The 14090-nt window shown below is 43.2% G+C and overlaps 8 protein-coding genes across 8 annotated transcripts; 2 read left to right on the top strand and 6 right to left on the bottom strand.

Moving 5' to 3' along the window:
* Positions 1 to 1076: 1076 nt before the first annotated feature.
* On the bottom strand, positions 1077 to 1343 carry O0I10_011761 (uncharacterized protein; the record flags this gene model as incomplete). Its single annotated transcript, XM_058491724.1, has 1 exon — positions 1077 to 1343. The coding sequence occupies one exon, from the start codon at positions 1341 to 1343 to the stop codon at positions 1077 to 1079; it is 267 nt and encodes an 88-aa protein (XP_058337529.1).
* Positions 1344 to 1599: 256 nt separating this feature from the next.
* Positions 1600 to 1884, bottom strand: O0I10_011762 (uncharacterized protein; the record flags this gene model as incomplete). Its single annotated transcript, XM_058491725.1, has 1 exon — positions 1600 to 1884. The coding sequence occupies one exon, from the start codon at positions 1882 to 1884 to the stop codon at positions 1600 to 1602; it is 285 nt and encodes a 94-aa protein (XP_058337530.1).
* A 1139-nt stretch (positions 1885 to 3023) lies between these two features.
* O0I10_011763 (uncharacterized protein) lies at positions 3024 to 3343 on the bottom strand (the record flags this gene model as incomplete). The annotated part of the gene is made up of 2 exons (XM_058491726.1): positions 3024 to 3045; positions 3165 to 3343. 2 exons carry the CDS (start codon positions 3341 to 3343, stop codon positions 3024 to 3026), a joined length of 201 nt encoding a protein of 66 aa, XP_058337531.1.
* Positions 3344 to 3400: 57 nt separating this feature from the next.
* Positions 3401 to 4012, bottom strand: O0I10_011764 (uncharacterized protein; the record flags this gene model as incomplete). The annotated part of the gene is made up of 1 exon (XM_058491727.1): positions 3401 to 4012. The coding sequence occupies one exon, from the start codon at positions 4010 to 4012 to the stop codon at positions 3401 to 3403; it is 612 nt and encodes a 203-aa protein (XP_058337532.1).
* Positions 4013 to 5190: 1178 nt separating this feature from the next.
* Positions 5191 to 6176, bottom strand: O0I10_011765 (uncharacterized protein; the record flags this gene model as incomplete). The annotated part of the gene is made up of 3 exons (XM_058491728.1): positions 5191 to 5480; positions 5926 to 6051; positions 6149 to 6176. 3 exons carry the CDS (start codon positions 6174 to 6176, stop codon positions 5191 to 5193), a joined length of 444 nt encoding a protein of 147 aa, XP_058337533.1.
* Positions 6177 to 7640: 1464 nt separating this feature from the next.
* Positions 7641 to 8075, top strand: O0I10_011766 (uncharacterized protein; the record flags this gene model as incomplete). The annotated part of the gene is made up of 1 exon (XM_058491729.1): positions 7641 to 8075. The coding sequence occupies one exon, from the start codon at positions 7641 to 7643 to the stop codon at positions 8073 to 8075; it is 435 nt and encodes a 144-aa protein (XP_058337534.1).
* Positions 8076 to 9065: 990 nt separating this feature from the next.
* On the bottom strand, positions 9066 to 11115 carry O0I10_011767 (uncharacterized protein; the record flags this gene model as incomplete). The annotated part of the gene is made up of 2 exons (XM_058491730.1): positions 9066 to 10354; positions 10422 to 11115. 2 exons carry the CDS (start codon positions 11113 to 11115, stop codon positions 9066 to 9068), a joined length of 1983 nt encoding a protein of 660 aa, XP_058337535.1.
* A 1472-nt stretch (positions 11116 to 12587) lies between these two features.
* Positions 12588 to 14079, top strand: O0I10_011768 (uncharacterized protein; the record flags this gene model as incomplete). Its single annotated transcript, XM_058491731.1, has 2 exons — positions 12588 to 13293; positions 13352 to 14079. The coding sequence occupies 2 exons, from the start codon at positions 12588 to 12590 to the stop codon at positions 14077 to 14079; spliced, it is 1434 nt and encodes a 477-aa protein (XP_058337536.1).
* Positions 14080 to 14090: the final 11 nt, after the last annotated feature.

Below are 14090 nucleotides of genomic sequence, written 5' to 3' on the forward strand. Positions count from 1 at the left end.
GGCTGATAAAACGCTCTTCTTTAAAAGAGGAGATGAGTAAAGTGTACGGGGGATAAAGCAGGTCACTCACCTCCAATCCTCATACATCAGCTCCTCCTCGATCATACGACCAGCGGACTGTAATTGGAGGTCTCCATACAAAGATAAAGAAACAACCAGAGCTGGATACGGCTTGCTGTTGTCAACATCATCATAGCACAGCACGTCACGTGCAAATCACTCACGCCTACTCTTGGATCCTTGTAGATACGGGGATGGTTTTCTTCGGTTCCACTTTTCATCATCCATCCACAAAGGTATAATGCTTGTGGCTACAACATCCAATGGTAGCTTGCTGACGAAATCCAAGAATCCCGATGATATATCCTACATAGGTCACACACAAACGTAGGACATGTACATCCCTAATCGTCATGGGGAACTATCCATAGATATCAGATACCATAATCTTCTTCTCATGAAAGGATCTTACCGAGCCTCACTTGAGATATCATCTCGACATCCTCCTTTGCATCCACTAGCTGCCGGTAGTGTTGTTGTTGTTCTCCATCATCCATTTCACGTGCAATACTGGGACTTTGGTCAAACATGGCAACTGCTTTTTGTTGGTATCCACGATACGCGTATAGCTTCCCTTACAGCAGGTAACCAAGCATGTACTTTTGCCACCTACAAAGGGGTCTCCATTTCCTGTCAGTCTAGGCATCCTTTTAACATACAAGTGATCGTTATACCTTCCCCAAAGGATTTATCAAAGAACACACAGCGTGAAGCAATGATGTGAGCTATAAATGACATAAAAAAAGTTGAATGGATCATGAGTACCCTCATTTTTGGGATCACATAAAGACCATCCTTGAGACTTACCAAAGCCCATTGATGATGACATTCAGACAAGTAGAAAGAAAGGGCATATGATAGTGTTGGTGCAAAGAGCCTTGTTTATATGTGAGTGGGGCGTGGGTATTGTTGTCATGATGGATCAAACTGATAAAGTGGCCAAGCATCTTGAAGTGCCGAGTCGAAGTCATGGAAGATCAACAGCTGATAAATCCACCTGCCACTTGAAAGGTATGTCAGCCATAATACGCGTACAGCTTCCCTTTTATCAGGTAACCAAGGGCTAATGTCGGATCGACTTTGAGAATGGCATTCGTGTCGCGTAAGGCTGTGTCAAACTGAGCGCATTTCAAGAGTGCCAATGAGCATTCTTCAACCAAGCCGGTCAAGCGAGTCAAGCATTGTCGAATTCGAGTCGTGGATTCTGTGACAATTGGGACGCATTCGTGGAGTTGTGCTGAGTGGAGTCGGTTGCGAGAGGTTAACTCAAAAGAGGTTTGCATAGCTGGTCAAAAAGTGAACCGATTGCCGCCCTGAGATCAAATTACCACGCCCCTTTTTCTCTTTGCCACTGTAGAATGCACGTGATAGGATAAATGTTTCACAATACATATGCAATGATCCATCATGTAGTGTGTATTGAATAATAATGACAAGCTTTAACTACGTTAACATTGATTGACGCAAAAGGATGTGTTCATGTGTGATAAAATCAGACGTGTGTCACCAACAAGGATGCAAGACCTTATTATCTATCATTCAAAACGGGGGTGGGTCTACACCTATGTTACGCGCCTCAGTTGATATGCACATCAAGTAACAATGATCATAGCCTTCGGTCTCTTGTTCGCATTGTGAATAACATGTCTTCCTGATTTTGTTGGCGTTATCATCACCGATCATATTGAAATAGTCCTCGATTCGAGACTGGATGTGTGGGTCAGAGTGAAAACCACCGTCGCGTGGGGTTAGTGGTTTTCTGTCAGCCATCACGCCAAATAGAAACGCAGCACCGAGTACAATGAGGGATGACGAGAAATGCATGGGATCAAAAGTAGTACAGAGAAAATGATAGCTTGATAATGGGGAACATCAATAGGGCATCTTTTATAGTTTTACAAAGGAAAGAACCCCCTGGTTCTATAAGCTTGTAGAGAGAAAACTCCATCCTCCTTAAAATACGCTTGGTAATATAAAGTTCATGCATGCTGCCCATCAAGATTACCACATCGTAACATTATCAAATACGCATCAAAGCTTATTTGGACCATCATCATGATACGTGTGTGTACGTAAAGCCCGCATCTATTACCTATAGCAACAAGCGTTTAAACAAGAAATGATGGTTGCAAGATGATGGTTTGCGGGATTTGTGCTATTTTCGACATCTCATCTTTTTGGTGGATCGTCCACTTGGGATATGCCACAAGCAAAGGAGTTCTTCGTACTTTTAGGGAGACCGCGGGTATCATCATGGATATGGTTGCCAGGCAACGCGCGACATCGGGATGCAGCTCTTTTGACAAGAGATTCAGTTGCCAATCCATACTAGTGGTTGCAATGGATCCTTTGGCTGGTCAATCAAAGTCATTGGGGAGAGAGGTGCCATACATTCACAATCATCTAATGCTTGTGGATCGCATATACATATTGCTGCTACGGATCGGGTTGTAGCTTTGCTCCTACCCCTGCATATTCGTTTAGCAAGCAGATTTCTGATCTCAGTCTTCTACGGACATACGTTGTATATGTTAAATGCATGCAACACGTAAAGCGGAGTGCTCTAAGCACAAGATGGAAGCTACAAAGAAACGCTTCCCTAATACCGCCCATGTCGATAGGATCATTTTGAATTTTTATCAGCTAATCAATCACACATGCCATAGTAATACTAAAATGCTTCCTGGATACGCACACATGATTACCATACATACATAACAAAAGATCTCCCATGACGTCAGAAAACGTATATCGATGATGATGGGATGTGAAGGAGCGAATAGGTTGTATTATCTCTCGTTTACTTGGAAATACATACAGCACCATCTTCCATTTTACCATAATCCTTCAACCCAATCTTATCAAAAAGAAAAAGACGGTATTGTCTCACGTTGCGCTAAGGATGAGATTAGTAGTACAATGTAGCTACACAATAAAGCGGATGATGATGCACATGAACATCTCTAACTGCATTTGCATGATTCTCTAAGACACAACATCCACGCAGCAATGAGTCGATGGTATTTGTATATATTTTCATATCAACATTAAAAAAAGGGGTATATATGTATGCAACATCATCCTATCTTTTGCTCGATGATCACGTCATGAAATCTTCCAACGCTTGCTGTAATTCCGGCTGCTCGGTGCCATAAAGGGTGAGATGCTGTAATCGAGGAAGCTTTGCCAAAGCCATAATACCACAAGCAGAAAGATCCATAGCAGGGAGTGTCGTGTCCAAGAATCCCGATGATGTATCATAGGTCACACAGACGTAGGGCATCGTGCTCGATTATATGGGAACTGCCCATAGATATTAGATACCTTGTTCTTCTTCTCATTAAAGAATCTTACCTGGTCGCAATTGCCACATCACGTTTCCATTTACTTGATAACAGCAAAATCCGACCACGACATGGAGTCCAATGCTTTCAAGCTGATCCAATGTAGATAGGACCAGTGCCCCAGTATCGAGATCTTGCACATGGGCTTGAATGTCCATTTCACATAGGTGACAGCAATGGGTAGCAAGATGAAGTATCGTATCAATAAAAGGCTTACACCTGAATGCCATCATCCCTTGTCTAAGTGACAAACGTTTGAGCAGTCTCAGTTTGCCGATCATGATGGTCATTGGCTTCATGACGATGGTCATAATCTTCATCTCGAAGTAATCCCTGACGAATGCTCCACTAGCAAGGACGAGTTGTTGAACGCATGCATGGCGTCCCATGGCTTGAATCAATTGGAAAACAGGCTCAACGTCGCCTTGATCCGGATTAAGTGCGAGGGACGTCATGGTCGATGCCATGCTGCAAAGTGCTTCGAGTAACGTGGCAGATCGCTTCAAGGAGTTGTTGTCGACATCCACACATTCCATTGATGGTGCATGATACGGTATCCACCATCCGCATAATTGGGTGCTCGCAACGGACAATGTAGATGTCGTCATTGTGGAAATTGGATTGCTGCTGGTGGATCTGGATCCTCATGCAAAGTACCGACCACAATTGCTGCTGATTCAAGGGTCATCATGAATGGTCGGATATCTTCGATCTTGTAATAGCATGAACGTTTGTCACCAACAAAGGAGTTCCAAATGCCATAGCTCTGGAGGGGTTGCCCTTTGCCTACAAATGTACAAAACACCCTTTTAATGATATACAAACGAAGATGATGGTCATACTTACCACAAAGAAGGATTCGTCAAGGAACAAAGCCAAATGACATTAGGAGCAATGAGCACAGCAAGCGGTAAGGCAATGAAGTGAGCTATAGATGACAACAAAAAAAAAGATGAATGCATCATGAGCACCATCATTTACGGAATCGCATAGAGACCATCCTTGAGACTTACCAAAGACCATTGATGATGGTATGCATACAAGTAGAAAGAAGGGCGTATGATAGTGTTGGTGACAACAGTCTTGTTCATATGTGAGTGGTCGTGGGAATTGTTGTCATGATGGATCGAGCTGATAAACTGGTCAACCATCTTGGATGTGATGGGAAATCAATCATTGGTGAATCCACCTGCTGCTTGAAAGATGATCTCTTGTAGGTGATATAAGGATGGCCGTTGTAATACTGAGAATTCTCATCTTGGATAGTACATGTGGGTCGTTTTTGTGTTGTAGTGGTAGTGGAGGAGTGATGATTGTCGTTTGCGTGCTGATGGCGAAGAACGACATGCTGTTGTATCATTGGAAGGAAATTGGAACCATGGCATGAATATAGCGTGAGTGATTGCAATGATGGTTAATGTTGTAGCAATGAACGCGCCTGTCCGTGGAGCCTTGAAAGCTTAGGCATCGTTCCATGATATGGCATACATTCAGTATCGTCCCTGGTAACAACGACATCCACGTCATGCAACGATTGACGGATTCTGCTTAAAGAAGCAAGGAAATGGGATTGATTCGATGGCGAAATGCCTTTTAAAAGAGGGGATGAGTAAAGTGTGTTGATTATATACAGGTAGATCACTCACCTCCAATCCTCATTCGCCGTAAAGCCCTCAGCTGTCACAACATAGGAAATCTTCATGTGGATTGTTATTGCTGATCTCCATAGAATGAATGTTGTCGCTAGAAGAAACAACCGGAGTTGGATACGGTTCGCTGTCATCGATCACATAGCACAGCTTGTCATGTCCAAATCGTTCACGCCAACTCTTCGAAAACTCTTTGAAACTTGTGGATACGGACATGATCTTCTTAGGTTGCACCGTTCATCATCCATCAATAACGGTACAATGCTGGTGGATACTACGGGGAACGGTAAATCGACATCTTTTTGTTGTATCATCGCTGCATCCAACAAATACTGATAGTGTTGTCGTTCATCATCATCCATTCCCGATTCGATATTGAGATCTTGTTCAAACACCTCAATCACTTTTTGTTGTCGGCCACAGTAAGCTTATAGCTTCCCTTTCAGCATGCAACCAAGCATGTGCTTTTGTCACCTACAAAGGAGTCTCAACTTTCCCATCAGTCTAGGCATCCTTTTAATATACAAGTGATAGTTAACCCTACCCCAAAGGGTTCACCAAGGAACACAGCGTAAAGTAATGATGTGAGCTATATAGATGAATGGCATGAGTACTCTCATTTTGGGATTCACATAAAGGCAATCCTTGAGACTTACCAGACGCCATTGATGATCAATACAAGTAGAAGAAAGAAGGGCGTGTGATAGTGTTGGTGACAACAGCCGTGTTTATATCGGATTGGGCGTGAGACTTGTTGTCATTGATGGATAAAACTGATAAAGTGGTCAAGCATCTTGGAGTGCCGAGTCGAAGTCATGGAAATCAATAGCTGTTTATCCACTTGCCACTTGAAAGGTGTCTTTGCAGGTGACATAAGTATGACCGGTAATCAAGGGCTAATGTCGGGTCAAGTGTCAGAATGGCATTCGTGTCGCGTAAAGCCATGTCAAACTGAGCCCATTTCAAGAGTGCTAATGAGCGTTCTTCAAGCAAGCAAGCTGGTCAAGTGTGTCAAGCATTGTCGAATTCGAGTAGTGGATTCTGTGACAATGGAGTCGCATTCGTGGTGAGTTGCGCTGAGTGGGATCGGTTGACAGAGATTCACCCAAAAGAGGTCTTCCATAGCTGAACAAAGAAAACGACTCATGGTGATTGTACTACCTAATTTTTCTCTATCCATTGGCCCCTTTTTTCCTTTGCCACATTAGGAAGATAGTTGATCCACGTGATACATTAAAGGCTTCACAACCGTGTTTGCAATGACCCATCATAAGACAAATGCGTTTAATAAAGACGACATGATTCAATGCTACACGACATGCATTCATGCAAGTGGTGATCCTATCTATAGGCGAAGGGTATGTCATCAGCATAAGATACAAGTCATTGGTAAATCGATACCTCCGAATGGGTACAAAATGACCAAGGTTTTAATAAGCAACGTACGGGTCATATCATTGAGTGGCATCAAAGGTTGGCTTATTCATGCCTCAAATGCATGCAAGATGTAATGAATGCAGATACATTTCTCACATCTCAATGCATGTTTTCAGGGGCCAATCACTTGTTTATTTAGCTTTTTGCACCTGCATGTCTATGCCATCTTGGAATTGGTTATGGAAATAAAGGGGATGTTATGGGACCAAGGATACTATATCAGATCGTGGTGCATTCAGTGTATCGCATTGGCAAATTCCATCCTATTTTGCGTTCATCATCCACGCATGGGTGGCCTGTGTAACACAGCTGCATGCATCTGGCTTTCTTTGTCCAGCACTTTTGTTTTACTTCCTCTCCACGCTTGATCAGCTTTTATTCATACAATAACGACTCACTCTGAACAACCCACCATTATTAAGGCGCTTTCCTTCGACTTGCTTTGTAAGACCTTTTCACTGTTGGCACGCAATGACATTCTCGAATGCATGCTTGTTTCTCGACATTGGCGACAATCGGTTCCCCATTATGCAAGCGCATGCTTTGCTCACCTTGTATTGAAAAACGACCACGACCATTTGCTATACAGCAGCCTATTGGAACACGTGGGCATCTTTGCAAAAAGTTGTTGCATTGGAGCATTACTCTGATTTTTACAAGAGCCGTTGGATGATGACCGAGCTTATACCACGCTACTTTGTCAATGTTTCAACATTACGTAAGTGGACCCATGAATAGATAGATAGTAGGTGTGGTATTGATGATAGGGTATAGATATTGAACATGGTTGTATCGATCAAGAGCTGGGTATCTTTTTGTCACGGTTGCCGAACCTTTCTCAATTGAAGATCCTTCATCCTTCCATGATTTCATTGTCATCAGCATTCATCCGAAGCATTATCTATCACTGCCCAAAAATGGTGTCCATGACGATCGCTCGTGTTTCGCCATCTGCCAACATAGCATCCGACTGTCCTTTCCCAGATATTCCACCATCCATCACCACCTCTTTACAGTACTTGGATCTGGGCGATTGTCACGACATGAGCATTGTCAACCTCTACAACGTGTTGAAGGATTCTCCGAATTCGAAGCTTTTGGCGGTGGTCAAGGAAGGGGATATGGATGGAAACAAGGCAATTTTGGCATCATGTTGCCAGGATTACGACACTTGTACTATCAACAGCAATATACGCCAGGACCCATTCAACCCATCACAGGATATGATGAAGATCAGGGTGATCACAAGGAGGAGGAGGAGGAGTCGCGATCCAACAATGGTGTTTCTTTACGAGGGCTCTCGATTCATGCTTCGGATGCAGAAAGTTTTATGTATCAAAGAGGAATCAAGTACTTGCGACTGGTACATGCGCATCTTTCACACCCTATGAAGTCCACCTTTTTCCCAAGTCGACTCATCCATCAGAATTGCAATACACTGGAAGCTTTGGATTTATCACCAACATCGCTAAAATGGCCGGAGGTGCTGATCCCATCATTCGCATCCTTGATCAACTTGAAACGTATACGGATTTGGTTTCGGTATATGGATACTCTCTGTGACCAAGCGGTTGGTGTATTTTAACAACTTGCTGATATCGCCTCACAACATACAACACTTCGGTTCATCTCCCTGCAAATGACACCCATCATGAGCCAATACGATGTCAGCATCAACAAAGGTTCGGTGTTGTTTTCGGCCATAGCCAACATCCCATACCTTAGATAAATCACGTTTTTATGTACATACATCGATTCGGACGCCTTGGAAGGCTTAACTGAAGGAGCCACCCATTTGGAGAGGATCACCTTAAAAACACAATCGGGTTTGAATTTGACAACGGCTTTATTTACTGCATTGGCGAGACTACGATTGCATACACTTGAATTCACATCATATGGATTGGAGAGGGGTACACTGTATGAAGCAGGTTTACGTTACATTGTCTACCACCATGCTGGATCCTTGAATACAATGGTCATCGCTGGGAACATTTGCTTTGACGGACGTGGCTGTGATGTGGTATATGCTGAGCAAATATTGGGAAAGCGCTTCAAGTATGAATATAGCTATCGAGACTCTTTGGTCGTCATCCCTCTAGCTAGCTAGGATTCACAACATAAGTAAATCGATCGAAGCCTTCAATTGAAATAATGCCCCATAATTATGGTACACTGTATGAAGCAGGTTTACGTTACATTGTCTACCACCATGCTGGATCCTTGAATACAATGGTCATCGCTGGGAACATTTGCTTTGACGGACGTGGCTGTGATGTGGTATATGCTGAGCAAATATTGGGAAAGCGCTTCAAGTATGAATATAGCTATCGAGACTCTTTGGTCGTCATCCCTCTAGCTAGCTAGGATTCACAACATAAGTAAATCGATCGAAGCCTTCAATTGAAATAATGCCCCATAATTATAATAGCTATGCGTATTGTACATGTAATAGGAGAGGCTAGTATTCAATGTATGTGGCGCGATGTATTTGATAGATTACAAAGATGACAATTGACCAATGACTTTGAGCATTTATTCACGTAACGGGATATATAAAGGGTTATGTATCATCCTACTGAATCTTGTACGTGTATACACGCACTCCCGGAATGTGTTGTTCCAATATCTGAAAGTCACTTGTGAATTTCGTTTGCATGGTATTGTAGAGAGTGAGATTTAGTAACCTTGAGTATTTTGTGAAATGCATGAGGCCAGTATTCGAAAGCTGGTCACCACGTAAGGTCACGGTGTGAAGATTACCAAGCGTTGATAGTATCAAGACACCATCATCCAAGCCATCCGTCTTCATCTTGATATCCAGAACACGCAATGCATCCAAATGTCTAGCAAGCCGCATGAACAATTCCATTGAATTCGTAGCGTTCATTGTGTCTTTGAATCTTCCAAGCGATAATCCAGTGAGATTTTTCAATGCACAGATGGCATCTTGCAGGCCTTTGTTCATGATCAGGCTTGCCGGCATAGCAAGTGTCAGGTCGATCAGGCTAGATTGGCCATTTTCCATGTTGCCGTGTGCTTTGAGAACCTTGGTAATATGCGAAGTGGTACACCCACTATTTGAACGATATGCGAGTGACCGAAGATGTCGTAAATTGCAGAGGATGTTTATCAGCGTTTGCGATCCTGCAAGTGCACCATGATTCAAATCGACACCATCAAGAACAGGTGCATGAGAGGGTATCCATGATCCATGACAGGGTAAGAGAGGTGATGTCCTTGACCAATAATACATGCGTTGCAATCGTGTAAATTGTACTGTTGACGGCGGCGGTGCAGGGAACTCTTGTTGCGTGCTTCCTGTAAGGAACATTGTCTCGAGCGTCTCGCAATTGTTCACCACGATGTTGTGGATGTCGTGGGGATTGTAATGTTGTACATCCAAGTCGTCTATGTACAATTTCCATAATCCTGGTGGTGTATTTGGTTTCCCCTTCCAATTGATATTCCAGGTGATCCTCCTTTGAGTGCTGATAAGTAGTTGTTTCATCCCAGGCCAACGTTGGTGTAAATTTGAAAAGAACGTGGAATCATGACATGGATGAAGCGCAAGTGACTCGAGCGATGGACAATGCGCTTGTAATGCAAGCACATGTTCATGAAGGATTGGTCTCCGCAAATGAGTAAGTTCCAGGTGCACAAGGGCTGGTGATAGTTGCCATGGCTGTGATAAAAGATCGATCCCCACATTGCAGCTTAACTTCAAGGATTCAAGTTTTGGACATGACTCAAGAACATCCACCATGCTCACTGTTGCTTGTGATGTGATCCTCAAGTCAACCAAATGGCTTCCCGTTTGGCGTGGGCATACAAAGGTATAAATTCCATTTGAGGCCTCTGTGTCTTTTTAAAAAACGAAAGAGTATGAGTGACATGTTGCCATGACAACGATCATGCATTGACTACTCACCAGTCATTTCCATCGAACGTAACGAGACAAAATGGCCACGATGTAATAACCTTGCTAAATCCGACCCTGGTTTATAATTGAAGACCCTCAATGACTTAATACGATGCAATAACGAAAGAGCCTGTGCAGGATAACCATTGTTGCCATGATCATTGAAAAGATAACGCAAGCTTGCACGAGAGAATCGATCGCGCCACGTGTTGGATACATCAAGATAAGGACATGGATATTGGCTGTTCCATTCATAGCCATTCACCACCAAAGGGACAATGTAACTTGATACAAGCTCGAGAGGTAGCTTGGAAATGAAATCAACGCGCTTCTCTTTCATGGTCGCTGCCTCGGCTTTGGCTTTTAGGAGTTGCTGATCATCCTTGTTCATATAGAGCCCTTCCTCATACTCGCTCAAAGCCATATCATGACATCCTTGATATGCATAGATATTTCCTTTCACAAGGTAACCAAGCGTCGATCTCGGGTCAAGTTCTTGAATGGCGTCTGCATCGCGTATGGCCGTGTCAAACTGCGCACATTTCAAGAGTGCCAATGAGCGTTCGTGAAGTAGGCTGGTCAATCGTGTCAAGCACTCTTGAATCTGGATAGACGAATCCTCTACCACCTTGCTGCATTCACCGTGCCTTGCGCTGAGTGCGATCGGTTGACGTACGTCGGGCCAAAAATACTCGTCAGACATAGAAAAGAACAGGTACAAGGAGTTGCTTGCATTCAAGGGAAGTGTGTAATTTATTTACCAGTCACTATACTTGCTATCCATAGATGTTCACTTCCCCTTTTCAAGCCAATGTAGTAATAAAAAAAAGGTTATTATATAAGCATGATAAAAAGGACCCTTTCGTGGTTGGTGCATGTATCGTCTTGAAGGGGGTCATGGTGACACAAAGCCGTGTTCTTAGTTTGACATTGTTGACCCCATTCTAATCAACTAAACCCAGCTATCTTTTTCTCTGCCAAATCCAAGGAACGACTTCAGCAACATACCCTGCTTACTATTACAAGTATCAACAACACAATGTACTTACATTGACAAGGGCCCATTCAAGAAGTGTGCGAATTCCGTCAGCGATTGGCAATGGAGATGGTAAAGTGAGACCTGGTGCGAAGGACGTGTATCAGAATGATGAGACCTGACACCAAGTGGCTGTCGATACGAAGTTGTAGTGAAGGCAATATTGGAAGACTACTAAAATGGATGGAGCTTACGTGGTAATATTCAATGCAGTATACACATGATTGCTGGTGATCCTTCCGTTTCATGATGATGCGGGTTGCTATGGATGATGGGCTTTGACCTGTTGAAAAAGGACCAGGTTTATTACATGTAAGCACGCAAACCGATATCGTACATGTAAATGAAGACATGATAGGTATGGCAAGAGCGCTTGTTGCTAGGATACGTTGGAGCATGATGGGAATTGCTGGTTGTATTATTGTAGTTTTATGATTTATCCAATAAAGGGATCAGTCCAGAGATACAAAACATGGTCACCATATAAAGCATGCTACATCAATGGGAAAAATGGTCATCACGCGAACGAAAACATGCTCACCTCGATAAAAACATGCTCACCTCAATAAAAACAGGATCAATGATACTAGTTTGTGGTGGAACAAGATGGGTTATCCAATGGTTTCAGTAGGTCACTGAAATCATAATAGCAACCAATATGGATGCGTTGGTTCTCATGATGATACATCATGCTAGGATGATGATTCAGCCATGAGATGATGATAACACAATCCACATTGGCCACGTGCATTGTTGTATATATAAAGATCCATAAGCGAAAAAAAAGATCGACCATTGCGTCCAAAAAGGATTTGCTTTATTGATTCCATGGCAACGCGTTTCCAACGTGATAGCAATAGCATCGGAAGAGCGGACCATCCTTTCCGACAGCAACCGATGTTACACAATGATGATGATTTAAAGAAGTGTCTTTCCCTCACGAATGGAAACAATGAGGCATACACATTCACTTTTATTGATTGAAAGCCGCAAGGCGATAATAAAGGAGCCAATGGGACTATGAAAAAAGATGGAATCAGATATGCATGCCACGTTGTACAAACGTTCTGCAGCACATCACGTGCTGGATGTGCTGCTTGTTGTTTCGCGGTCTCTTTCTCTTCCTTTTTAATGCACCCATGACCCGCTCAATAGACTCTGCGATTCTTGACAACCTACGCGCTTCAGCATCTCGAGGTCAACATGCCCATGTCATTCAGGAGACCTTCGCCATTGACAACGAATTACTTGAACTTCGACTCCATCTACTCAACATGCGAGCACGATCGTACGTTGCTTGTGCCCAATTTGCCAAAGCCTTGGAGACGGCAAATACCATGCAACAGATGAATCCAGCATCAGCACTCGGTTACCTATGTCAGGGATACATTCATATGGAACAAGGACGACATGTTGCAGCAGCTCACGTGTACGACAAAGCACTCGAACATGTTGACGCAAGTGATCCATTATATGGCACCATCACGACATCCAAAGATAACGCCATCCAACAAGGTCAAAAGCGTAGAGATTTCATATGCGACTTGCCAATGGACATCAGTGCTCGTATCATCCAAGAGCTACTCATTGTTGAGCGAAACGATGAGCAATTCGATAAGCAACGTGAGTATGTCACAGTGTCAAGGGCTTGGTGGCATCGTTTCATGGCATCCGATCATCTAAGACTTGTTGTGAAGGATACGCAGCCTTTGGAAGAAACCAGTTCTATCGTGATTGAGATATTCAGCCATGCACGTTCGCTTGTATTTTACGATGTCGAGGTGCCGTTCAGTCAACTTTTGGAAAAGTATCGCTTCACAAGCTTGACATCATTGACATTTAATCGTACGTTTATCATGGGCTGGTTGTCTCATTGAATGCATACACTTACCATCTACACTAGGACTTGAAGATGACAACTTTATCGAAGCATTGGATATGATCGGCACACGTTTTACGCATTTAACATATGGAAAACTCCCCATTCTCATGGAAGGCGATAAGACTCTTCGACTACAGCACATCTTGACAATGTGTCCCAATTTGGCGTATTTGAAATGCCAAGCAGCAATCGACATTTCAGGTCTCCAGGAGACGTATCCAATGCTACGAACGCTCGAGCTCCAGGAAGTGAGAGGAACGATTGGTAATCAGCATATGATCATGATGCAGCATCACCTGCCCGGTTTGAAGATATTGAATATGGCCATCGTAAACAGCTCAAGGACATTGACGGTGGATGACACATGGTTACCAGCTATTCGGCATTTGGCATATGGTGATCATCCAATTGTTTACATCCAAAGGACCAAGTATAAGCAACATGAAGAGCAAGGGTTGGTGACGTTTTCCATTGCGCCCTCGAGGCATTTATTTGCTCTTGATGATATCGCACCTCTTATTATCCATCATCATGCGACATTGCAATTACTGGAACTCAAGTGTGATTTGAACACAATGCATGCTATGAATATGGCAGACGCGATGCACAACAACCTTCAGATTGAATTTACAAGGCTGAAAAAGATAGTGGCGTTTACGATATCTCAGATCACCAACATGCAACCCTATTCGATTTTTCTCACTTGGATTGTTCAGTGTTGTATTCAGGCTATCCATCATACCCAATAAAGATCCAACAT

The sequence above is a fragment of the Lichtheimia ornata genome, assembly GCF_029851405.1.
Source record: "Lichtheimia ornata isolate CBS 291.66 chromosome Unknown scaffold00099, whole genome shotgun sequence".
NCBI lineage: Eukaryota > Fungi > Mucoromycota > Mucoromycetes > Mucorales > Lichtheimiaceae > Lichtheimia > Lichtheimia ornata.